Source organism: Hemiscyllium ocellatum, chromosome 24, assembly GCF_020745735.1.
Source record: "Hemiscyllium ocellatum isolate sHemOce1 chromosome 24, sHemOce1.pat.X.cur, whole genome shotgun sequence".
Taxonomy (NCBI): Eukaryota; Metazoa; Chordata; class Chondrichthyes; order Orectolobiformes; family Hemiscylliidae; genus Hemiscyllium; species Hemiscyllium ocellatum.
The window spans coordinates 18,226,708-18,254,243 of NC_083424.1; the positions used below are offsets into that span (position 1 = coordinate 18,226,708).

General features: G+C 44.0%; 1 protein-coding gene across 1 annotated transcript; it reads right to left on the minus strand.

Moving 5' to 3' along the window:
* Positions 1 to 27,536, minus strand: pla2g3 (phospholipase A2 group III). Its single transcript, XM_060844139.1, has 7 exons — positions 26,933 to 27,536; positions 8,780 to 8,912; positions 7,573 to 7,707; positions 5,253 to 6,097; positions 2,990 to 3,119; positions 904 to 1,032; positions 1 to 199 (listed from the first exon to the last, which is right to left on the minus strand). The coding sequence occupies exons 1-7, from the start codon at positions 27,534 to 27,536 to the stop codon at positions 1 to 3; spliced, it is 2,175 nt and encodes a 724-aa protein (XP_060700122.1).

Consider the following 27,536-nt stretch of genomic DNA (forward strand, 5'->3'; position numbering starts at 1 on the left):
TTAAGCCTGAATCAATTGTAAACACTTGTCATACAACTTAACGGAGTTGGTGACATTGGATGTTCCATTCTTGTATCTTTCTTGCTCATCTGTTAATAGATTGAGGTATTCATCTAGAATGCCAAGGTGTTGCAGAATCCTCTGGAGATGCCTGGGTTTGGAAAGGACAGCCACAGTGGAACCTGATTGTGTTGCACAGCTGGAAAAGAAACCATTTGTTGTAATCAGCAATATTGAGGACAATGACAGTACTAAGCAAATGACCCACTGTACTCCATGCACCATGGGGCCACCTTTCCATTAACACGGACATAACCGAGGACTTTCAGGACATATAGGTCCCAAAGGGGCTATGAAGCATCGTCACCCTCGGTAATACTTTTCTCATTCAAGTTTGCTATCTTGCTGTTGGAGGTTTCCATTGACCTTTGTTTTGTTACAGTGTCCTACCTGGGGCTGTCTTAAACCATTTTTGTCCGTTTTGATGAGTGGACACAACAAAGCACACAACTCCATTTATTCTTTAGCTTTGTTAAAGAGCATTGTGAATGGTTCTGTGTTTTGAGCTCTGTTTCACAATTTTCTTAGTTCATCTCATGTTGGTGTTCAGGCCCATTACCCCTCTTTCGATCAATACATTCAACTTAGACCCAGTTAAATGGCAGCACTTGTTTACAGCTAAATTAATTCCTGTTGTTTTCTCCTGAGTACACCAGTCTGACTCTGCCCTCTACCCTTTGCACCAATGTGTGGGGAGCCAATTAGGATGTGAGGGGTTTGGAATTGGAATATATTCCACCTTAGTATGCTTAAAGGTGACTACAGCACTGGTATGTTGAGTATAACTAGCTGCTACATGATCACATCAGAAACACAGACAGACCAAGCACAAACAGCACTCACTGCCTCCACTCCTCGTTACTGCAATTCCTCGGCACTGATTTCAGCCAGAAACAGCTCTGTGACACAAACTCAGTCAACAGCCACTCCGCTGTGCTGACGTTCACATGTTTCTTCATCTTTTTTGCCAATCTGAAGGAAAGAGGATCAGACAAGAATGAGAAAACCCAATAACTGTTTCATGTGCTAATGATTAAGATCAAACATGTTGATGAAATGAAGGTTTGTAGTTTTTAGTCTCTGTTCAGTGTAACAAGGGATTTGTTAGAAGAGATTAACAAGTGAATTCTTTCTTGTTGGCACAAGACTGTATGTCCAAAGATGTGCAAATTGGTGGATTTGCCATGCTAAATGACCCTGTCATGTCCAGGCTGGGTGGAATAGTCATGGGAAATGCTAGTTATAGGGACAGGGTACGGGGTGGGTCTGGGTGGAATGCTCTTCAGAGGGTTGGTGCAGATTTGATGGGCCAAATGGCTTCTTTCTGCCCAATAGGGACTCTATGATTCTATAATAGATTCTTCAAGCTGTAAATAATGCATACTGCAATTTATCTTCACACCTCAGGACCAGGTAACAATGTATATAAATTAGTATTACTATTGTTGTTGGGTGGGGATCCATCTGACAGATCATTCAAAATATTTCAAACTGATCACGAGATCTAGCTTTCCCACTCAAATTCAGATGATTTACAATATGCGTTTGTCGGGTGGGCAAAGGCCATTTCAAATCCAATGAATGTTTAACTACCTGAATGTTGATATGAAAAATAGTTCTAGTATACTTTGTTATGATTCATCGATATTCAAACATGGAATATATCTTGGCTGAATTGCAATCAGGGAGCAGCAGATTTGAAGCAATCAGGCAGCAAGGTAAATGATTCCTGATAGCATGCTTCCCGTTCTGAACCAGCATCCATGTTACAACAATTAAATTTGGGTTGAGCTTTAGCCGAGGAGAAATATCTTTGTTCATTTGACATTTTGAGGAAAGTTTTGCAAATAGCTGATAGATCATTTACTCTGAGTACTGTTCCTTTATCTGTTACATAAAGATGTCAAGCAGCTAATAGATTCATCTGATCAATTTGAATACAGTGAATATATTTTCTACTTTCTGAAACAAGATCACAATTGCGAACATGATATAATTTGACACCATCCAGGATACAACTGTCAGCTTGATTGGATTTACACCCATAAACATCACTCCCACCTCCACCCACCTCCACCAAGGCTCAGTCGCAGCAAGATGCACCACAGCCATTTACCAAAGCTTCTTGGCATAGCACCTTACAAACCCATGAACACTTCCATCTAGAAGGACAGAAGCAGCACCAGTTGCACATTCTCCTCCAAGCCATTCATCACCCTGACTTGGAAATACATAATCTTTCCTTCATTGTCACTGGATCCAAACCCTGGAATTTCCTCCCTAACAGTACTGTGCAACTATCTACAATAAACAATATAAAGCAGTTCAAGAAGGCAGCTCATCACTACCGTCTCAAGGGCAATGAAGGATGAGCAGTAAGTGCTGGCCCACGTCTCCCATGAGTAAATTGTGAAAATCTAATTATTTGTTGAACAATGGTAAAATCTCTTTTTTAATCCTCGCTGTATTCTCAATCTTGAGCATGATAAGACCAGTCTGGATGAGAAATTATGATAAATAACACAGGACAGAAAATAATTCATATTCTATCCTGAGATGCAAGTTATTGAAACTATCAGAATTTTAGATAGGGAATGGTATTATAGTAAGTTACAGATGCCAGGAGCTCTGTAATGAAGCTGTGCTTTAGACTTGGTATTTCTCTCTGAATGGGCACTGTTGAGACATTGATGTTTAAAACACATTTGGACATGTACATGGGTAGGAAATGTTTAGAGGTACATGGGTCAAACGCATGTAAATAGGACCAGTTCAGTTAAGGAAACCTGGTCGGCACGGACAGGTTGGGCCGAAGGGCCTGTTTCCGTGTTGCATGATTCCAAGACTCCTACTGGAGAGTTCACACATGATCCATGTATGAGAACTAGATCTTTGACCCCCATAAATGCCTGTAAAACAGAATGTTTACCTCTTTAAGCAGTCACAGTGATAGAGAGTCCTGGACTGCTGGTTGTGATATGAGAATTTGAATTCCTGTGGAGAGATCTTGTGCTCACACCGATCCAGGGCTTTGTAAATATTACAACCTCTGGATTTACCTGTAAAAAGGAGTAATACATATTTTTAAAATGCTTTCAATCTTCCAATTTTGGTAAAATATTTGGAAAAATAACCATTCCTGGTATATTCTCCTTACTGTTTATTATGCAATGTACACTGCAACACACTATCAATAATGCAATAGCAAATCTGCTGGTAAATTTTACTGTGCCATTAGTGAAGTATATCAGCAGCTACTCGGTTTAACAATAGGTCTGAAGCGTGAATAATGGGGGATCCCTACCTGGCTCGAAGTTGGCCTCCCCACCCCAGGGCAGGCAGCAAGATGGTATTATAGGTGGTCCACACTTTTTGTTGCCCTGATATTTGTAGTTTAACATAAACCACTTTATTTTATTGGGAAACAATTTTCATTATACAAACAGCGGTTTTGTTCTTATATCGTTATTTCAGCGTTGCATTCATGTGGAAAATAAATCCTTGTTTTTCTTTCATTCACTATTCTGAAACTTGGCTCCAATGAATAGCAAGGATCCCTTGTACTTTAAATATATTAATAGATATGGTTATCTGTGATCATAATTCTGTTAAACGCATAATTCGTTACATTCTCATGAAGTGCTGAATTTAAGATCCATTCCAATGTGCCTATATCAGAGTTATCCTCATAACGAGTCTAAACACTTTTTCATTCTTAATACTCACAAATCTTTCTTTAAGGCCAGGAACAATGTTTCCCATGCAGGAAAGCACTGCGTAAGTCTGATTTGACGTCTCTACAATTGAATGAATTTGATCAAATATGTAATTCTACGCATTACTTAAACTTTTATCTATGTATATTCTAATGTTGAATTTTAGGAATTTATATTCTGTACATTTGGAAATGATTTCTACACATCCCAGCTGCTGAGAAAAATCACAGAATATCTCAGATATTTTAGATGAACAGTAAGTATACCTTCAAAATCAATTACATTTAGGTCAAGAAATCATTTTTAAAAAAGATATAACTGGGAGAGGTAACTCTTGGGTGTCAACATCACGGGAAGACATTCTCTTACAGCAAGCCAGTTAACAGGATTAACAGTAAGAATATTAAGACCTAAAATATGTGGTCAGTTCTCATATTGTTCATGATTGAGGGTCAGGCTGGAACACAGGTGACGAGGGAGGGAGATGGAAGTATACAGTCCGGGCCATAGCAGAATTTTGTATACGATCTAGGAATAGCTGTTGTCAATAACTGTTACATTACAACCTATTTTGCAGAGAATTAATTAATTCAGATAGAAATACAAATCTCCTTAATTGTCTGGCAAGACATGACATAGATGAACTTCTTTTATTTCAGATCTTGAACAGAAAAAATTATTTTGATTTACAAAGATGAGTTAATCATTGAAATTCATGGTTTGAGTGAATTATCCCGATTTCAAACCGATCTTAAACTGTAAGCCTCTCAAGAAGTATCCTGCTAAATGAAAATTAAATATTTCTGAGCTGATGAGTATTAGAAAAAAAAATCAATGGAAGTGTTGACATTTCTTTGTCATGGATGTGAGCGTCAGCAGCAAGGTTGACATTTGCTCCCATCCCATTCAGTCCTCGAATTGTGGCTGGTGTGACTATTTCAGAGGGCAGTTAAGATTCATCCACATTGCTAAGAGCTGGTGTCACATATAGGCCAGACTGGGTAAGGATGGCAGATTTCCTTCCTTAACTGACATTAATTCATCAGATGAGCTTTGATAACAATTAGCAATAGTTGAAATGGTAATCATTAGTGAAGCTAGCTTTATGTTCTAGATCTATTAATAAAATTTAAACTCCACCCGCTGTCCTGCTGGGATTTGAACCCTCATCTCCAAAGCCCCATGGGCCTCTGGATTACTAGTCCAGGGACATTAGCACAACACCACCCCTTTATTTTATGATTATTAATATTACAATACTGTTATAATAAGTAACAGGCATGCTGGATCTATAATTATGTGGTCCCAGCTTTATCCCTTAACACTTTCTGTTCAGGTCTCTACCATAATTGGGTCCTGATTCTTGTAACACTACCACTAACCTCCTCTATCTGACAAATTATGATTTGAAATACAAGTTATTTCTTAAATCCATTAAATAACAAGAGAGGCATTTCAGTAGAGCTTGAACTCAACCTTTAGGTGCAGTTGGACGAGGTCTGATTGGATCCAGAGTCTGATGAGCACAGGGGGAGCTGATGATGATTTCGGAATGGTTCCAATTTCCCATCCTACATGGCAGATTCCTTGGTGCGTGGCCTTTTCTGGCACTGCCACTTGGTAAGGATTTCAAACTACTATTCTTGGAAAAACTGCTCAAGTCGAATGCTTTTCTTGAGGAAATAAAGGAGCTACTGACTGTGTTTTTTATGTTATACATGGTCTTGGCCAGTTTTATCCCGGTTTGGTTTTTGCTTGATAACGTGGTTGATTCCACACTTTTGCTTAAGCTGGTTGCTGTGTTCTGTCTTCCCAGAATGGTGAAACTATGTTCTTTACTGTTATTTTTATCCAATCCAACAGCCACGGTCCCATTCACTTGGTTCAATAAGGCATCAGAGATATTTCTTTGCAAAAGCTTTCTAGGACCATCTTTTTTCTCCATGGCAACAGGGACTGAGTTCTGTTCAGTGGCAGGTTTAAAAGCCAGTTCAGTGGGTACCATTGTGGGCATCATATCTGCTTTCGCCTTCAAGATAATTTGGGAATTAGCTTTGGTTTTCTTCTTCTGGTGACCTTTGCACTTGTGACACTTTTTGTTTATACTTTTAACCTTTTGGGTTGATTTTGCCAATGTACCATGAGTAGTGGATCCAGTGGAGAGGCTAGTGATTATTTGGTTCTGGCTGCTGGTTGCTGCAGAACTTGCCGTGGTTTTAGACTCCAATCCCATCTGAAACTCATCCAAAATGGGATGGGTATAGTTGTACCTGGGTTGAGAACGAAGAACAGCCCGCAGCGTGCGTTCAGTGATATTGCAACTGAGGGAGAGAGAGAGAGAGAGACACACACACACACACACAAAAGAGATGTACAAACACAGAGTCAGTTAAACTTCAGCTGAGGAGAAGCTTGCACCATCAGAAGTGTCTTTCTTTGATTAGTCTCAGAGGAGATTCCAGATCCCAGCATCACCAAGCTGCCTTTAATTCAAAACAAAATTTGCACTGAAATAAAACAACTATGCCTGTAAGATGAAAACGTCTCTACAGTCAAACAGGAACTGCTTAACCTGAGGAGAAAGTGCGGACAGCAGATGCTGGAGATGAGAGTCGAGAGTGTGGTGCTGGAAAAGCACAGCAGCTCAGACAGCATCCAGGAGCAGGAGAGCATAAGCCCTTCATCTGGAATGACGACTATTTGAACATTTCTGATGAAGGGTTAATGTGCAAAATGTCGATTCTCCTGCTCCTCGGATGCTGTCTGACCTGCTGTGCTTTTCCAGCACCACATTCTCAACAGTGCTTAACCTGAATTTGGAAATAACATGAAATGGCTTTCAACTTCCTCAGCCAGGGCCTGGAATGAAATGCAGGGGCAACATAGGTAGAAAACATCAAGCAAGGTCTTAAGACCAGTCAAGACTCTTGGTTATCAGGTGCAGAGAGTCAGACAGTTGAATTTTTATTGGGGTTGGGTGCAGGTACCTCTTTCATCCTACTGCATAAATGGCCTATGGCATGGGAAGGTGATGGCCCCCTTCCACTGAAATTCCAGTGACCCCTGCCTCATCAGGGCACAAAGACACATTCCAGATGTCAACAAGACATAGGTGCTAAGCTGAAAGGAAGTGCAAGTGTGGCCAACGGGGTCTCCAGACCCAGTCACTTCATAAGAATACTGGAAGTATCCGGGATGTCAGGGTTTTTAATGAGGGCTGTCTGTGGGTCAGCATATTAACCAACTCCACCCCAGTGCCATTCCCACTCTGCCTTCAGGCAGGAGTCTTAGTTGACACAGTGCCATTTAAAATGCTAGGTCTAACTCTAAGTGCAATACTGCATTGAGGTTCCTTGGATTCGTGGGGTTTTGGAGCTTCCTTTGGGGTCTACACTCCATTGCAAAACCTTTGGAAAAAAACACAGCAGCAAACCTCTAGGTTTGCCACCTGTCATTTCGAAGTGTGTGTGTGTGTGTGTGTGTGTGTGTGTGTGTGTGTGTGTGTGTAGAATTTTATCTGCTGGGTGAAAACATTGAAATTAGGTGCAGTAGTCACTCATTCCCATATTAATTTTAATGGATGGGGAATTCATGCACAGATCCATACAGCTTATTGGCTGATTCCCAGTGCATTCTCCTGATTACTCTTGGCTCCATGCCAGAAATGGGAATTCTAAATTTTCCAAATGAAGAGTGGCCACATGGGCAAGGTATTAGGATATGACCAGAACCCGTGAATATTTGCCAGCAAGGAACACTATCGTTGCAGAAAGAAATTGCTTAATGCAACACTCACTGGCTCCTTTGGGTCTTCTTAATGCAACTTCCATCTGGTTCCAGATTGAAACAGGGCACCTGGAGAACGTTGAAGAATGCTATTCCAACCACTGTGGAGATGGTATCATTTACATTCAGGAGACATCTCCTAAACCTAATGTCAGAGAGAAATAATTTCAAAAAAGTGTCAATTTTCATCATAATTTCTTAATTAAGAAGGTCACTAGATGTTAGCAGGACTGCCTGGGCTCATGATCCTTCTCTCTTTGCCCCTCTCCCATGTCTCCAATCCTTCCACCCATCCAGCCGAGCAGCCTACGTCTGTACCCTCTCAAGTACTTTGGCCTCCCACCTTTCCAGTTCTTACTCAAACTGTCACTCTTCAAGAATATAAAAACATTGAAAATAGGAGTAGGATTGGGCCATTCGGCCCTTCGAGCCTGCTCTACCATTCAACATGATCATGGTTCATAACCCAACTCAGTGCCCTGTTCCTGCTTTGGTCCCATTACCTTTGATCCCTTCAGCCACAAGAACGTCCAACTGCTTCTTGAAAAAAATTCAATGTTTTAGCCTCAACCTCTTTCTGTAGCAAAGAATTTCACAGGTTCATTGTGCGCTGGGTGGAGAAATTTGCCCCCATCTCAATCCTAAATGGTCCACCCTGGATCATTAAACTATCACCCCCTGCTTCTGGAATACCTAGTTATTGGGAACATCCTTTCTGTGTTTACCCTATCTGATCTTATTGGAATATTTTAGGTTTCTGTTCTCCTAGCTTCATGTGCTCCTGCCACCATTTGAAATGGAGGCTCTTGAATTAATTCATGGCCAGCTTCTTTGTCTTTCTTGGTATTCTCCAAAAGGCCCACTGATGCTGCCACCATAGGCATCAACCGCTCCTGCCTCCTCCCCACCAAACACACCACCGGGGGCTAACCTCACCGACATTTCTTCCTGTCCCCCTCGCCTGTTTCCTACAAAGTCAAAGGTTGCACAACACCCTTCATTTGAAATCACAAGCTTTGGGAGCACTGCTCCTTTGTCAGTTAAAATGCACTTGTGTTTGTGATTTCAAATAAACCTGTTGGACCGTAACCTGGTGTGGTGTGACCTCCACATCGTGTTTTCTACAAGGTTTGAAACTCCAGTTTGGCATGTCCTAGACATTGTTTCATCATTTAGCCCATCATCTTTCTGTTTGTGTACCTGACCCTACTGCTTACCTATAATCGCAGTCACAGTGGGATATTGTGTGCAGTCTGAAGTTCCACACTCCATAGTTGTATTCAAAAGCAGATAATATGTGCTCACAGTGATCATGTGCTCTGCAGCATAAGTCTGTCTGATCAAATATTCCTAAACATGAGAACAGTGATTGTGAGTAAAGAGAATTATTCAAGGTCTGCGCAGTTCTTGTCAATTTTTAAAGAGGCATGGCCATGGTAAGACGATAACATTTAGATAGCATAAACAATCTTTGAATAAAAAAAGCAGCACACTAATTTTGGTACTCACCAAACAGACTAAAAGTGTAATTTCTGAGCCATTCCGAGTTAAATTATTCAAACAGAATTGTTATAACACAGATGGAAGCTATTCGGGCCCATTGTGCCTATACCAGGTCTATCATCTAGTGCCAATCTCCTGCCATTCCCCTCCTAACCCTACACATCAGTTCTATCCTAATAATCATCCAACGCCCACTTGCATGCCTCAATTGAACCTGCCCCCATATTGTCAGGCAGTGCATCCCATACCCTAAATTCTCACTGTGTGAAAAAGATTTTCTTCACTTCATCCTTGCTTTGTTTGCAGATCACTTTAAATCTGTGCCATCTTGTTTATGAGCTTCAGTTGAAGAGCTACATTGAACCTTGTTTGCCTTAGACACAGGTTGGGTGGGTCGGGGGAGGGTGTAAAAGACAGTCAGGATTCCCATTCCTGATCACCACACAGTGATCCCTGTTGCAAAAAGAGTGCAGGTATAGCTATTGGCCGTAGCCAAACTAGTAATGCTAAGTTGCTGACACTCGGTGTCAAGGCTCAGACATGGAGAATAGACAAAATACCAGAGGGCTGCTGATACCTGTGCAAATGGACCCCAGGAAGAGGGATTGGTTTGCAATGCAGAGTGCTGGCAACCGCGTGAGTTCAATTCCCACACTGGCTGAGATTACCATGATGGAATCTCCCCCTCAACCTCTCCCCTTGCCTGAGGCATGATGACCATCAGGCCAAACCACCACCAGTGCTCTCTTTCTAACGTGAGGGCAGCGCTATGGTCCACTAAGACTACGACAACCTTTTACTCCAAAAAGAAGTCAATATTATTGACAGAGAAAAGTTAAAGAAAATTAAAACTGTAGAAAAAAAATTACAAGGAAATGCTTTAAAGGAAGCTCTTTGTGTGTTCATGAGTGTCTCTCTGATGTTCTGTTCTGATATATCTCATTGGTTCCCAAGTACATTTTATGCTTTTACTGCTGGATGAGAGCAGTCATTTTGTGTTAACTCCCGTGGTGATATAATGGGAGTAATTTTTTTTTAAGATTAGATTACTTACAGTGTGGAAACAGGCCCTTCGGCCCAACAAGCCCACACCGACCCCCCGAAGTGCAACCCACCCATACCCCTACATTTACCCCTTATCTAACACTACGGGCAATTTAGCATGGCCAATTCACCTGACCCGCACATCTTTGGACTGTGGGAGGAAACCGGAGCACCCGGAGGAAACCCACGCAGGCACGGGGAGAACGTGCAAACTCCACACAGTCAGTCGCCTGAGTCGGGAATTGAACCCGGGTCTCAGGCGCTGTGAGGCAGCAGTGCTAACCACTGTGCCACCATGCCACCCAATCTCCACCCCTACTGCAGAACTGGGAGCTGAGTCCACACAAAATACTTACTTCAAATCTACCTCTGAAGCTCTAAAGTATAACTCCAGGGCAAATAGACCACAAAGTGACTCTGCAAATCTCAAAAGCAACTGTTGAGGGAAAATAGCCAATTACCTACTAAACAGAATCACCATGTGATGTTACCATGATGCTTCATAATGTCACATATTTCAACTTGAATTCTCCCACCAGCTGAAGAATTTGGGATGTGAAGCAGACTTGCCAAACAAAGACAGAGCTCCTCTTTAAGATTGTGTAGGGAATCAAAAACTCCCTGATGGATATGCTGCAAGTTTGTACCTTGGCCCTGAGCTAACAGTGATGAGTAATTTTACAGTAATCTATGTGGCATTGACCAACTCTGACCCTAGTTCCAACAATTGACATGGCAATGTGGGTGGAAGCATATTTCAAACATTATAAAAAGCAATCCATATGCTGGAAATGTAAAATGTAATTAGGAAATGCTAGTAACAAGCATACAATCAGTCAGAGAGCTGCTTTATACACACAAAACATCCTGTTATATGAGCTTCTTTTTCTGTAAATGCCAAGCCAGAATGTCCATAGCCTTTTCAAACATGGAATGTCACAACCAAACCAGATCCCATCACCATCTGAACCTGATCCTATTATCGTTCAAACTTGATCCCATTCCCGTTCAAGCCTGATCCCTTTACAACCCAAATGTGATCTATTCACCATCTAATCCTGATCCCATCACCATCCTGTCACCACCTGAAATTGGTCTCATCACCATCTGAAACAATTCCCCTTACCGTCCGAACCTGATCCCATCACTAGCTGACATTCAGACATGTGCATTTCCCAAAGGTAACCCGAGTGGGAAACCTACTTTTCCTTTTCAAATCTCAAGAATGTCAAGGCGTATTATTGACAACCTCAACTGCTACTACAGTTGTGATTAGCCAACTCAACACAGACCAAGGATCAAGTATGATCTACTTTATGATCTGCATGGTTGAGTATCACACTCTGGAGAAACAGGTTCCATGCTTGACAGTCAGCAATCATAAACTAGGCAGTAGTGAATTTCCAGCACATCTCACAGTTATTCTGATTTAATCAGGTTCACAGTCACTTTTCTATGTTTCACATTGAACTAGGTTTGGCTTTAGGTCAATGGGTGAATGAGCAATTAACAGTCATAAGTGCTGAAGTGAATTTCTGCCGTTTTGTAAAAGATACTTTAAGTAGAAGTTATTTCTATTTTCAGAACATTCTCTGCAGAGTCTGAAGGTATGAAAATATTTAGAGATTAGACATTTTATTTCAGTAAAAGTGTGACACACAAGCCACATTTAAAACACAGCGGTCTGGTCAAATCGAAGATACTGAAGCGGCAGATAGCAAATCCACAAAATCAGATTGGATAAAATGTAAGAGAAAAATCTTGACTTTTTTTAAATATGCAAAAGGAGACTATGATTAAAATTCAGACTAGATCAATTTACATAATCCAAATGATGCATTGCATCAAACGTTTTTCATTTCTATTTTATGATTTCATGATTACAGAGTTTAGGATTTGTGTTTGTTATTTTAATATTTGCCTGCATTCCGAGCAACAGTTGCTGCAACTAGATCCACAGCAAAATTCTTCTCCAGCAAACAGTATTTACTGTAAAGAGAAACTAAGTCAACCTCATTCCCAGTACTCTGTGATTTCACGGCAGGAACCAAAAGGTAAAGCTAGGCCAATTTATAAGATGAGAAATTCTGGGCTGAATCTTCATTTTTTTTGGCTTAAGTCCAAGTTGCTCTGCGATTGTTGGAGCCTTTGTCACTAGGGGGCCTAGCACGTTACCTCACCTGTAGATTACCAACTCACTGCATTTTCTGTCTACCCCTCACACTCAATTTCTCCCCCATTTGTGCCCTTCCCAGAACAGCTTGCCACTCAGCAGATATCTGGCCAAAGATCCTTCATAAATATTAATAGTAAAAAATGAATGAAAGATAAAATGGAGGCCATAAGGAACAAGCAGGTAAGCTGCTCACTGAAGCAAAGGATATGGCAGGGGTACAAAATGAATGTTTTGCTTTGGTCTTTACCAAATTAAAAAATGGTGATAATGGCCCAGATGAAAAGAAGGGTATTGAACAACTAAGCAGTACAGTAATAGATAAAGAGATGCTGAAAGCTGGTACCACTCCAGGTGGGATCACTGAGAGGTGTAAGGAAGCAAATTGTGGAGCCATTGACAAAAACTTTTCAGGCTTCTCCAAACACAGGATTAGTCCCAGGGGACTGGAGGATTGGAAATATGATGCAGTTGTTTAAGAAAGGGACAAAGAATAGCAGAGAAATGACAGACCTGTCAGCTTTGCGTCAATAGTGGGAAAACTGATGGAGGCCATAATTTGGGATAAGGTAAATGGACACTTAAAGAAAAAATTAGTTATTACTAAACAGTCAGCATCACTTTGTCAAGGGCAGGTCATGATTACAAATTGAATTGAGTGGAGGTCAGTCATCTCAGCTCCAGGGCACCTCTCCAGGAGTTCCTCATGTCCTGTGCTGAGGTGAGAGAGGTAGTGGATGAGGGTAGTGCTGTGGATGTTGTCTATTTGAACTTTCAGAAAACATTTGATATGGTGCCACAAGGCAAGCTGGTTAGCAAATTAGAAATGTTTGGGATTGATGGGTCCTTCCCAGCATGGATTAGAAGTTGGCCAAAAGATAGGAAACAGAGAGGAGGCATAGTTAGGCATTTCGCAGTTTGGAGATGAATTGTAAGTGGTGTTTCACTAGGGATTGGTTTTTCTGCTTTGCTTTTTCTGATTTATATTACAATTTGGAGATGGCTGTTGAGAGTAAAATCTGCAAATTTAAAGATGATACTAAGTTATACACTAAGCTACTGAATTGTAAGGATGATGCTGAGCAACTCCAGAGGGGCATTGACAAGCTAGCTAAATGGGCAAATACCTGGCAGATAAACTTCAATGCCTGAAGAAGGGCTTATGCCCAAAACATCGAATCTCCTGTTCCTTGGATGCTGCCTGACCTGCTGCGCTTTTCCAGCAACACATTTTCAGCTCTGATCTCCAGCATCTGCAGACCTCACTTTCCCCTCGAAGATAAACTTCAAAACAAAGAAATGTGAGGTAATGCATTTTGATAGAGGAAACACGGAGGGACAATACAGGCTCGATGGTACAACTTTGAGGAGAGTATTGAAGCAGAGGTTTCTCTGGTGCATAATACTCTGAAGGTGGCCAGACAAGTTGAACAGTTGGTGAGAAGGTTTATCGGATCCCTAGGTTAATAAATGAAGGCATTGAGTATAAAAACAAGGAGAAGTGATACTACACCCCATCAAATCATTGTTCAGACCACATTTGGACTATTGTGTTCAGTTCTGGGCAACTAATTGAAGAATGTAAAAGCCCTGGACAGCATGTAAAGGATATTTACTAGAATGTTGCCAGGAATGAAGAATTTTCGATACAAGGAAATATTAGAGAAATTGAGTTTATTCTGCTTCGAGCAGAGAAGTTTAAGAGGTGATCTTACTGAAGTGTTCAAAATTATGAATACTATTGACAGATTACAGAAAGATATTCTTTTTCCACTAACTGATATGTCAGTGACTAGAAGTCACAATTTCAAGAATGACAGCAAGAGAGCCAGAGGTGAGATGAGGATAAACTTATTTACTCAGTTGTTAGGATTTGGAATGCACTGCCTGAGAGAGTGGTGGCGGCAGATTCCACAGGAGGTTTCAAAAGTGAGTTGGATATCTGCATGTAGGTGATGAAGTGAAAGGGTTACGGAGATAGGGCTGGAGAATGGGAGTTGCTGCGTAGCTCTTTCGGGAGCCAGTACAGACTCAACGGGTTTACTGGCCTCCTTCTGCACTGTAAGTTTTATAATTCTATCATTCATACAGAATTGCAATGATGGCATAAAATCCTGGCACTGACCCGTTTGCAAGAGGAAATTTGCAGAGTGAAGCTTAGTATCAGCAGCTCTACAACATTTATATTACATGAAATCAGGAGGAAGTAAAATGAGGCCAATTTCTGATATCGTTGCCTGATCTAATCCTGGGGTCTCCCTCTGAAAGAGGTAGAATTACCTATTGAGGAAACAACAGTTTAATAGGGAGTCTTCCATAGAAACGCAATAATGAAAGTTAACAAGATATCACCACAACCTCGCTGCCTCCCTTACGATGCAGAATGAACAATAATCAGACGTCATGAGCTGGACAAACTACCCAAGCTAGAACATCTGCTCACTGGTAACCCAATAGCAATAATTATTCCTGAATGTTATTGAAGCCAACTATTCAGCAGATGCAATTGATTCCTGTCTGTAAATCTCTCCCTTGTCCTGAGGACATTGTGGGGCTTTAGTTTACAGGTGCAAAATACTCTCCAGTATCTCACTAAAAAGACTTTATTGACAAGTGTTCCTGGATCATAATGTTGACAGGCTGCTTAAAATAGTGGCTATCAAAGCAGAATCTGACCTTATGCTTATTCAACCATATATCCTACTAGTGGTCAGTGATGAGGAGTATAAACATAACTATAAATATAACTGGATACCCTGATCTATTAAATGAAGATGGATGTGTAGTTGAGCAATTGGACGAGGCAAAGCAAGCAGTGGAGTGTAGGCTGGCTAAAGCCAAGGTATCCTTTTGGAGTTCTGCCACACTTGCTGCATGGTACAGTTTTGCATTGCAATCGAAGCTTGACCTTTAATACAAATTAAAATTGTCAAGTTCTCCCAATGGTTGAATCCTTAGCCTGACGTGATATTTAGAACAAGCCCAAGTGCTGCTGTAACTCTGTCTGCCAATTAGACTGCTGTGGATCTCTGAGCTGAATACAAAGAAATCAGCTGGTTTCCAGAAATACCTTCTTTGTAACTTATCATATGTTTTACTGTTTCAAATAAAATTAACCCACAAAGTTAATCAATCCCTGACGTGTGTGTGTGTGCATGTGTGTGTGTGCGTGTGTGTGTGTGTGTGTGTGTGTGTGTACGTGCATGTTTGTGCGTGTGCATCGCCGTGAATGCATCTTCTAAGTGCAGCATGTGCTGCAGCTATCCTAAAGTTTGTAGGAAGAAAGGGTAAGTTAAATTCAGGAAGATATATTCAGAATTAAAACTGGATATGCTCTTAAAACTTAAGTTTTAGTTTTCTTCTGGAATTCTGTTGCTGGTATAAGTGTAGTAGCTTTAAGTAAACAAATTGTGTAATACAATCCCCAACACACCCCATCCTCTCCTTCTGAGTAAGTGAGAGGCAAAGTGTGTTTCAATTGGTTTGCTTCCAAAAGCAAAGCAAAAAACATTATTATAATGTAAACATGTAACTTCACCGGTAGTTCATTGACGGACAGGCAGGCTGTTAGCTGATATTGATCGCATTTACAGGATATAAACTAGTGCCTTCCAAAGGTCCATGTTAAGCCAACATCTTTGGTCGTATAAATGATTTTCACTTGTCCATGGGGGCACAATATCAGTTTTACAGAAAACACAAAAAGTAGAGTGTGAGATTAGATTAGATTCCCTTCAGTGTGGAAACAGACCCTTCGGCCCAGCCAGTCCACACCGACACTCCGAAGAGCTACCCACTCAGACCCATTCCCACAACTAATGCACTTAACTCTATGGGCAATTTAGCACAACCAATTCATCTAACCTGCACATCTTTGGACTGTGGGGGGGAATTGCGGCACCCGGAGGAAACCCATGCAGACACGGGGAGAACATGTAAACTCCACACAGACAGTCACCCAAATCAAACCTGGGGTCTCTGGCACTGTGAGGCAGCAGTGCTAACCACTGAGCCACCGTGCCACCCCTTTTTAGATTGCTTACAGTATGATTAATGTGAAGGAGACTGTACGCAAAAACAAGAGCATACAGATCATTTAGAAGACTTGACAGATGAAATTTAATGAGGAGAAATGCGAGCAGTTGGAGGAACAATATGGAGAAAACACACACTAAACAGTAAATATTCTAAAAGGACAACGGAGCAGAGACATTTCATGATTTAAGCACATAAGTCCTTAGATATCAGAGGACAAGTTGCTGAAACATCAAAGAGATAATACAATCCTTAATCTTAATTTAGGGTCACAGAGCACAGACAGTCAGAAACAATTCTGAATGTATACAAAGTTATTGTTAAGACTGTATTGAGAATATTATGCCCAGTTTTGGGCACTTTACTTTAGGAAGAATGTCAAGAACATGAAGAGGGTGATGAAAATATTAATTATAATGATATCAAAGGAAAGAGAATTTAGTTAAGAGGAGAACTTAGATAGATTGGACTTTTTCTCTCTTGGAGAATATGGTAAGTGAGAATGTAATAGGGATGTTCAAAGTAGAGTCATAGAGATGTACAGCACGGAAATAGATCCTTTGGTCCAACTCATCCATGCCAATCAGATATCCCAACCCAATCTTGTCCCACCTGCCAGCACCCAGCCCATATCCCTCCAAACTCTTCCTAATCATATACCCATCCAGATGCTCATTAGAGGACATACATTTAGATTAGATTCTCTACAGTGTGGAAACAGGCCCTTTGGCCCAACAAGTCCACACTGATCCTCTGAACAGTAACCCACCCAGACCCATTTCCCTCTGACTAATGCATCTAACACTATGGGCAATTTTCCATGGCCAATCCACCCTAACCTGCACATCACTGGACTGTGGGAGGAAACCAAAGCAGCCACAGGAAACCCACACAGACAGTCGCCCAAGGCTGGAATTGAACCTGGGTTCCTGGTGCTGTGAGGCAGCAGTGCTAACTGCTAAGCCAACGTGCCACCCCATTAAGGCCAAGTGAATAAAGGGTTAGGACTTTTTTTCTTTCTTTACATGCAGAATTATTAGAGTAACAGATGAAGAATGCATCATGTCTTTTAAAGGACAATGGAACAAATGGACTCTTTCTATGATATAAGATTCTATAATTCCTACTACTAATCACCATCCCATCGAGTATAACATCCAAACATAGAAAGAAATCTGACAAACATCGTATTGAAAATATTGGAAAGCAGTCCACACCCTTTGTAGCACAGGCATGTGTGAGGAATTTAGGTGAAGGCAGGATTCAGCTTGGGTGTGGCCACCTTCCTGATACTGTGCCCAGCTTTACACATGAACGATGGAATAGCTACCCCAGAGAAGGGGCAGGAGTAATCAACAGCTATTTCCCTGTGGACTACAGTGGTGTGAGCTAGTGTCCCTGCAACTGGACCAGAAGGTCTGGTTTCAAGTCTCTCTTCACAATATGACAGCCACGGGGCTCTGTCATAACACATCTAGACGGGCTGATTTAAAAAAAACTCTTGCCAGGTGTGTCAGCCCAATTTGGTTAACATCACAGACATTAACTCATTGATGCACCAGAGTATTTGTTTCCACTTCCTGCATACAGACACCACCACAAATTGCATCCGAGGACCACACATGAATTTTCAGCCACAACATACAGTGTTGCTCATAAGGTGAATATTATCTCTTCAACATTAAAACAAACATTCAATTGAGTTGAAGAACAAAAAAATGTCTTTTGAGGTGAGTTTGCTAAATTATCATCTGTCCGATAAGATTGCATTCTCCTCCTCTCTAGCTCTAACTGAAAGAGCTCCTGTCTTCACAAACAAAAAAAAATGGTCTGGGAAAATGTTACTGAATGCTCGGGCATAGGAAAAGACAGAAAATATACATATTATTTTTGTAATAATGGGGTCATATTACAAATTATGCTGTAATGATTTTCTTATCTATATTAATTACCTTTAGACACATTTTACTCCAAGTTAATTTTATCTGTGAGAGCTCCTGTAGCTGTTAAGTGTGCAAGATCAAGTTATGAATGAACTTTCTCAACTCGATACTGGAAAAGCTAACGTTTTGGACCCATCATTAAGACTGCTCTCTTAAAATCAGAGAATCTTACAGCACAGAAAGTGGCCATACCCTAATTCAGGTTATTTATACACCATACAACAAAAAACAGGGACCCCATTCATCACTGTTCTCTACCACCCCTTCCAATCAATTCTGTACCCAAGTCATTAACATCTCTTTAATCTCAAGTGTTTCAATTTTCTGAAATAATACATTACAACATAGTTTATCAAGTGCATTTTGAAAGTCCATTGTACATGTATTACAATGCCTTTACCAATCCACTCTGCTAAAGAAGTCAATCAGATTAGTCTAACACATGTTGCGTTCAATAAATCCATGCTGGGAATGCCTTATTAACCCATTATCCTTCAAACACTGTTCAGTCTCCTTTCCAACCACTTACTCGGACTGCGACATACTGTTTGAATCTTTGCCATTGTATTTGATATTGACCTGACTTTTAAGCTCCACAGGTGAAATCTTTCCAACCCTGAATCACTTGGGCCTGCTGAGAAGATTCGGGAAATAGGGTGAGGTCATCAGTTATGACATTCTCAACATCAAGAACGAAAAGTCTGACAAGCAAAGGCTTCCATTTGCCTGGACTAGTACATCATTATTGCCTAACCTTGCTTCATTGACATGCAGTTTTCCATTCTCTCACCAGTCAGATAGAAACTAAATAGTGACAATTGCCAACATGACAGCCAGAGCAGTAAACTGGCCACTCCAGTTCATTGCTTGCTCACACTGGTCTCCATCTTGGATAGCAGCCACTGATATGATTAGAATCCCTACAGTATAGAAACAGGCCCTTTGGCCCAACAAGTCCACATCAATCCTCCGAAGAATAACATCCCCCCAAGACCCATTTCCCAACCCTATATTTACCCCTTACTAATGTATGCAACACCATGGGTAATTTAGCATGGCCAATTCACCTGACCTTCACATCTTTGGATTGTGGGAAGAAACTGGAGCATCTGGAAGAAACCTACGCAGACACAGGGAGAATGTGCAAACTCCACACAGACAGTCACCCGAGGTGGGAATCGAACCCAGGTTGCTGGTGCTGTGAGGCAGCAGTACTAATGACTGAGCCATCATGCCACCCAATATCTCGGGGCACTCTCCCTAGGCATCCACAGACATTGGCATCAGAGAGGTACCAGCCTCTTCGCACCCCTGTGGGACATCTCCAATGCAGTTCCAATGCGGTTTTATATTTCAATATTGTATTTCGAAGTGCACCCAATCATTGCAACATGCAGCCAGGACACATTGTGTGCTAGGACAAGCACCAACACATCGATTGGATCACAGTGTACCTCAGGGCTCCTCACTTTGTGCCTACTTTGATGCTCACAACATCTTGGAAAAGCACAGTCGGTCAGGCAGCATCCGAGGAGCAGGAGAGTCGATGTTTCAACCATAAGCTCTTCATCATCCCTGAAACGTCAACTCTCCTGCTCCTCGGATGCTGCCTGACCGGCTGTGCTTTTCCAGCACCACACTTTTCGACTCTGACCTCCAGTATCTTCAGTCCTCACTTGCTCACAACATCTTGCCAGGCCTGGCTGTGCCTTGTCTGGCAGTGCCGTGCCTTTTTGTGCTTTGCCACTCAGCCAGAGTTTAAAGGTTCCCAGTACCTTGATCGTGTCTTGGATTTTAGCACAGACATGAAGCCAGGCACCTTGCTATGGATCGTCAGCAGTGATCACCAGGGTGGATATGTAGTTGTATGGCACATCAGTATCACACATCAAATGGCCATGTCTCAAAGTCAAAAGGGAGTAATCCTTGGTGAGACAGGCCGCTTACTTGCGGAACGCTTCAGAGAACACCTCTGGGCCGCCCGAACCAACCAACCCAATCACCCCGTGGCTCAACACTTTAACTCCCCCTCCCACTCCACCGAGGACATGCAGGTCCTTGGACTCCTCCACCGGCAGAACACAACTACACGACGGCTGGAGGAGGAGCGCCTCATCTTCCGCCTGGGAACCCTCCAACCACAAGGTATGAATTCAGATTTCTCCAGCTTCCTCATTTCCCCTCCCCCCACCTTGTCTCAGTCGGTTCCCTCAACTCAGCACCGCCCTCCTAACCTGCAATCCTCTTCCTGACCTCTCCGCCCCCACCCCACTCCGGCCTATCACCCTCACCTTGACCTCCTTCCACCTATCCCACCTCCATCGCCCCTCCCCCTAGTCCCTCCTCCCTACCTTTTATCTCAGCCGGCTTGGCTCTCTCTCTCTTATTCCTGATGAAGGGCTTATGCTCGAAACGTCGAATTCTCTATTCCTGAGATGCTGCCTAACCTGCTGTGCTTTGACCAGCAACACATTTGCAGCTGTGATCTCCAGCATCTGCAGACCTCATTTTTTACTCAAAAGAGACTGCCTTCAGCAGACCCAGCTCAGCTAATCAAACACAGCCCCGAATATCAGACGAGGGACCCCAATGCAGTAAAAAGTGAGGTCTGCAGATGCTGGAGATCAGATACCTATCACATCTCCATCGCCCCTCCCCCAAGTCCCTCCTCCCTACCTTTTATCTTAGCCTGCCTGGCACCCTCTCCTCATTCCTGATGAAGGGCTCTGGCCCAAAACGTCGAATTTCCTGTTCCTTGGATGCTGCCTAACCTGCTGTGCTTTAACCAGCAACACATTTTCACCTCAATGCAGTAGGTTGTCCACTTGAGGCAGTCCAGCACTCTGCAGCCAGGGGGAGTGGGCACTATCAGCCCCCTGCAGCCAGGCAGAGTGGGCACGGTCAGTCCCTTGCAGCCAGGGGGAGTGGGCACCATAAGCCACCTGCAGCCAGGGGGAATGGGCACCATAAGCCGCCTGCAGCTGGGGGAAGAGGGCACTATCAACCCCCTGCTGCTGAGGGGAATGGGCACTGTCAGCCCCCTGCAGCTGGGGGGAATGGGCACTGTCAATCCCCTGCAGCCGGGGGGAGTGGGCACTATCAGCCCCCTGCAGACAGGGGAGTGGGCACTGTCAGTCCCCTGCAGCTGGGAGGAGTGGGCACTGTCAGCCCCCTGCAGCTGGGAGGAGTGGGCACTGTCAGCCCCCTGCAGCCAGGGGGAGTGGGCACTGTCAGAGCCTGCAGCTGGGAGGAGTGGGTACTGTCAGCCCCCTGCAGCTGGGAGGAGTGGGTACTGTCAGCCCCCTGCAGCTGGGGGGAGTGAGCAATGTCACCCCCTGCAGCTGGGAGGAGTGGGCAGCCAGCCCTATGGCTCCAACACAACCAGTCCAGGAATGAGTCAGAAGCCATACAGAGAGAGATTAGTTCAGGGTTTGGTCAGTCTTCAGTCAATGCTGTCCATCCAAGTCAGTGGGAGAGACCACAATCTGCGATCTGTCCACTAAAATCAGAGTTGCGGCTGGGTATGTGTGGGGTGGGAGAGAGTGGAATGGGGGTTATCTGAGGCCACTATTGTAGGAGAGAAGTTGTGAGGATTGGAGGCAGTATGCTGGGATGCAGATACAGAGAGGTGAACATTGAGGGGGAGGTGGCGTCATTGACAATCAGCACTCCCCTGATCTGACTGGGGAAGTTGGGTAAAGGTCAGTGCACATGGTGATGCGAATATGCCCCAGCACCAGGACATAAAGTGGGGATATGAGCAATCAAATAAAAGGGTTGGGGAGGAACATGGATAAGATCAAAGGCATTGGGAATGACAGGGAAGGCAACCAGGAAGGGAATATAAAGATTTAGCAGTCACTTAAACTGCAAGGCTGTATCTGTGACTTACCCATGCAGTATGATCACTGTTTCTTTCAATTCCCATCCAAATTGTTCCATGAGACCATAAGACCGTAAGATCTAAGAGCAGATTTAGGCCATTTGGACCATCAACTCTGTTCTGTCATTTAATCATAGCTGATATCTTTCTTAAACTCATTCTCCCCCTAAACCCTTGATCCTCTTACCAATCAACAATCTATCTCTGTCTTAAATACATTCAATGACTTGGCTTCCACACCTCTCTGCCACAATGGGTTTCACAGATTCATCACCTTCTAGTTGAAGAAATTTCTCCTTATCTCAGTTCTAAAGGGTTGTTCCTTTATTCTGAGGCTGTGCCTTGGGCCATAGTCTCTCCTGCTAGTGGAAACATCTTTCCCATGTCCACTCTACCCAGGCTTGTCAGTGTTCTGTAGGTTTCAATCAGATCCCCCCCTCATTCTTCTAGACACTATCGAGTACAGACCCAAAAGTCCTCAACTGGTCCGTATATGACAAGCCTCTCAGTCCTTAAGTTATTTCTATTTTACCCCCTCTGCACCCCAACCTTCCTTGGATTTGGGGACCAAAGCTGTTCACAATATTTCAAATTCAGTCTGACCAGAGCCGTATACAGTGTCAGCAGTATATCTCTGATCTTGTATTCTAGCCCGCTTGAAATGAATGCTAACATTGTATTTGCTTTCCTAACTGCCAACTGAACCTGCACATTAATCTTAACGTGGACTCCCAAGGCAGAAGACAGGAAGCTATAGGCTAGTTAGCCTGACCTTGGTCATTGGTAAAGTTTTAAGAGTCCATTATTAAGAATGAGATTGTGGAGTATTAGAAGTGCATGGTAAAATTGGACTGCATCAAAGAATGTGTTGCTGGAAAAGTGCAGCGGGTCAGGCAGCATCCAAAGAGCAGGAGAATTGATGTTTCGGGCATGAGCCCTTCTTTAGGAATGAGCGATTCTCCTGCTCCTTGGATGCTGCCTGACCCGCTGCACTTTTCCAGCAACACATTTTCTGCTCTGATCTCCAGCATCTGCAGTCCTCACTTTCTCCTCGAAGATTTTAACCTACTGCGAATCCTCTTGCAAGGATGCCTTCCTTGAAGAAGCTCTCTTCCTCCCTCTACAAGGATTTCAGTGAGTCCCTCTCTCACTGCATACCCCAGGTCATCTCCTCTGCACAGAAGCTTTTCAGCCACATTCTCAAACAGACTCGCTACCCTCATTCCTGAAGAAGGGCTCTTTGGATGCTGCCTGACCCGCTGCGCTTTTCCAGCAACACATTTTCAGCTCTGATCTCCAGCATCTGCAGTCCTCACTTTCTCCTGCATCAAAGAATGCCTGACAAATCTGTTAGATTTGTGGAGGTAAGAGCAGGACAGACAGTAACCTAGTGGTATTGTAAGATAATAATGCAGACACCCAGGGAATGTTCTGGGGAGCGTCATTCAAATCCCACATGGCATGAGGGCTGTCCATGATTCCTCCCCCAGCTGGGTACCTATTGGTACCGCCCTGTCTCATCACAGAGTGAGGTCAGGGTCCCTCAACCCTGATACTGAGCTCTATTAGCACCAGCCAAGGACTGCAGATCTGTGCCTACACTGTGCTGGACTTGGCTGACAATGGCAGTACGGAGTGAACAACAACGATGGAGTCCTCCAAACTTTGTCACAGTTTACCCAGTACCTCGGATAATCCCAGCTGCTGCTTGTGCACTTCCAGGTAGTTCTGAATTGTGACATAATGGGGTTCTCTCCTGCATGGTGCCTAGTTTTCAGCAGAAGTGCCAGTGACCTAGAAAGTTTCTTCCTCAGAGGGACGTGGCAGTGGTGCGTTCCTGACTCTAATGCAGCGAGCACTAATAGGAGAGCAGTACATCAGTAGGCAATGAATTGTACTTCATGGCATCATCACAGGAACTTGCACAGTCTTTATCAGCCAGGATATAAATCCTTTCCTCAAATGTGGTGAGATGATGAATGTCATCCACACCCACCGCTTCCCCCCACGCCCCCACCCCCCTCACACACACACACACACCCTGATTGTTTCATTCTGGGATGCTACAAATGGAGGGATTGGGTGAGATGAAAGTGGGTGTTAGTGCTGGTATAGTTGGGGGAAAAGGTGGTGAGGGTGTCCTGAGTGAGTAAGAAAGTAGCACAGAGGGCATGCAGAGTTACTAATGAGGGACAAAATGGTGCATGCTAATGTGAGAGCATTGCCCATGACCTTGTTGCGAGATGAGTGCAGTTACAGGGTTACAGAGGCAGCAGGGAGAAGATGGTGACACAGAGCAGTGACAATCACTGACCTTCTCACACTGCTGCTGGCTATTCCTCTGGATGGCCACATCTATGCTGACCCAGATTGCAACCTCAGACCAGGCTGGCAGGTTTAGTGCTGCAATATCCTCTACCAGTCCCATCCTCTGCACAACCCTATCCACATGGACAGCCAGGCCCCTCTTGTGGTGATAGGATTCTCCTGTCTCTACCTCTGGGGCAATTCTTCACCATGTTGAGTAGCAGCAGACTAACAGCACCTGACCTGGAATACAACTGTGTGTTAAAAATGGTGCTGGTACCAGCAATCCCAGGGATCCTGGCACAAACAATCCCAGTAATCCAGGTACCAGCAATCCCAGGGATCCTGGCACCAGCAATCCCAGTAATCCAGGTACCAGCAATCCCAGTGATCCTAGCACAAACAATCCCAGTAATCCTGGCACTAGCAATCCTAGTGATCCTGGCACGAGCAATCCCAGTAATCCAGGTACCAGCAATCCCAGGGATCCTGGCACAAACAATCCCAGTAATCCAGGTACCAGCAATCCCAGGGATCCTGGCACCAGCAATCCCAGTAATCCAGGTACCAGCAATCCCAGTGATCCTAGCACAAACAATCCCAGTAATCCTGGCACTAGCAATCCTAGTGATCCTGGCACGAGCAATCCCAGTAATCCAGGTACCAGCAATCCCAGTGATCCTAGCACAAACAATCCCAGTAATTCTGGCACTAGCAATCCCAGTGATCCTGGCACGAGCAATCCCAGTAATCCAGGTACCAGCAATCCCAGTGATCCTAGCACAAACAATCCTAGTGATCCTGGCACGAGCAATCCCAGTAATCCAGGTAGCAGCAATCCCAGTGATCCTAGCACAAACAATCCCAGTGATCCTGGCACCAGCAATCCCAGTGATCCTGGCACTAGCAATCCTAGTGATCCTGGCACGAGCAATCCCAGTAATCCAGGTACCAGCAATCCCAGTGATCCTAGCACAAACAATCCCAGTAATCCTGGCACCAGCAATCCCAGTGATCCTGGCACCAGCAATCCCAGTAATCCAGGTACCAGCAATTCCAGTGATCCTGGCATAAACAATCCCAGTAATCCAGGTACCAGCAATCCCAGTGATCCTGGCACCAGCATTCCTAGTGATATTGGCCGTGGTGGGCATTTTGCCCTGTGGCGAGAGGAACGCCTGATCATCAGGGGGTGGGATTGTATGGGGACGTGGTGTGCATAGCTAATGAGGTAGGGTTTGGAGAATAGTGTGAGAAACATTTCTCGGGCTCACAGAGAGAAATTCTCCGCAAAATGTGACGTGACGGACACTTAGCTGGTTCCTGGTAAAATCCAGCCCCATATCTTTATCAGCAAGGCCATCTATTTCCAACAAAAACTGAAAGCACTGGAGAACCTGAGCAGCTCTGGGAGCATCTGTTGAGAAAGAAACAGAGTTAAGGTTTCAAGTCCAGTGACCCCCCCCCTCCCCCACCCATTTCTCTTTCCAGCTGCGCACACTGTCCCTGAAACTGTTACCTGTTCTCTTCTCCCACCTCTAGATTGGAGAGGCATCTGTGCTCCATTAATAGCCCACCGCCAAATCAGACCAAACCTTAGTCCCTTCTGGACTGGATTCTAATTCACCCAGGACACTAGGCACTGTCCGGCAACATGACAAATATTGAAACAACCCAATCCTATCAAATTCCTTCAGAGTCATGCCACATTCTAACCCTGCAAGTCCTACAAATCAAATATTATCTTCTAAGGCCCCCACCATTTCTCAGTTGAAGACTGGGCAGCATCCGAGGAGCGGGAGGATCGACGTATCGGGCATAAGAGGGGCTTAGAACCGAAGCATCGACTCTCCTGCTCCTCGGACGCTTTGCTTTTCCAGCAGCACACTCCCGACTCCGCAGTCCTCACTTCCTCCTCAGTTCCAGATTGCTTTAATACAACTCCCTCCCTTTACCAGCTTTGGTGGTCTTGTTGGCAATGGGTCTATTTCTTCCCTCCCCGTCCTCTGCCTGTTCACCAGTCACTGCCTTTTGAAGAACCTTCTCTAACCCAGTTAGAGATCAAACACCACCAGGTTATAGGCCAACAGGTTTATTAGGAAGCACTAGCTTTCCGGGTGTTGCTCCTTCCTCAGGAGGTGGCAGCACTCCGAAAGCTAGTGTTTCCAAATAAACCTGCTGGACTATAACCTGGTGTTGTGTGATTTTAACATCCCAGTCCAACACCGGCATCTCCAAATCACGACTTCAATAGGTTCCCTTGGTTTTGGTCATTCGCCAATCCATCCTATCTACAATTAACAGACGTCTCCTGAGTCTAGGGATGTTTCCTTTTATAATTACACAAAACTCAACTGAACATTTTTCATACAGCTAGTGCCCCTTTAAGTGTTGCAACCATCATATTCATAGATCTTTCCATGAAAAAAGTGTAAAATGATTTTTTTAAAAATATGTAGTATGAAAGTGCTGGGTTTCTTACCCAAGTCAGTGAAGTTTTCAGCAGAGTTTCCAGGCCCACACCAAACGGTCCCGGGAAATGTCAGAGTCCGGCGGCCCCGCCTAGCCCCTGGCCGGTGGTTCTGGAGGAATGAGGCTGACCCCGGGCTATCCGGCTTCCCCAGAGGGGCAAGGGCAGCGCTCCTCCTTCCCCGGAGAGACTCCGGGCCCGCGGCACTCAGCAGCGGGCTGGAACAGTTCCGAGCCCACTGCTCCAGGTCCCTCAGGGCCGTGTCCAGGCGGGAGTCCCACTCTGTCAGGAAAGTCCCGGTGCTCAGTGGCTTGCCCCGCTTCTCACGGCAAAACGCCAGGTAAGCGCTGGTGATAGTCGCCTCCTGCCAGAAGATGCATTGCTCTAGCTGACCCTGCCGGCTCCAGCTGCTTTGGAAGAGGACTGGTCTATCATTGAAACCTCGGAGCCGGGCTAGGAAACTTAAAGAATGGGCTGAATGGTCACCGGCGACCAAATGGCACAGAGACCGGTCTCTCTGGGATAAACCCACCAGCCGGTCCCCGGACAATGTCTCATGCCTCCCTTGGATCAAGGGGAAGAATAACAGACAGTACAGCCCTCCACTGAGAAACAT

Excerpts from the sequence above, each read along its gene's own strand:
- pla2g3 (XM_060844139.1), bottom strand. The coding sequence starts at position 27,536 with ATGTTTCTCAGTGGAGGGCTGTACTGTCTGTTATTCTTCCCCTTGATC. Across the intron at positions 3,120-5,252 it reads TCGTCCAACTGCACCTAAAG|GTAAATCCAGAGGTTGTAAT; the intron begins GTTGAGTTCAAG and ends TCCTTTTTACAG. Across the intron at positions 200-903 it reads AGTAACGAGGAGTGGAGGCA|CTGTGCAACACAATCAGGTT; the intron begins GTGAGTGCTGTT and ends TTTCTTTTCCAG.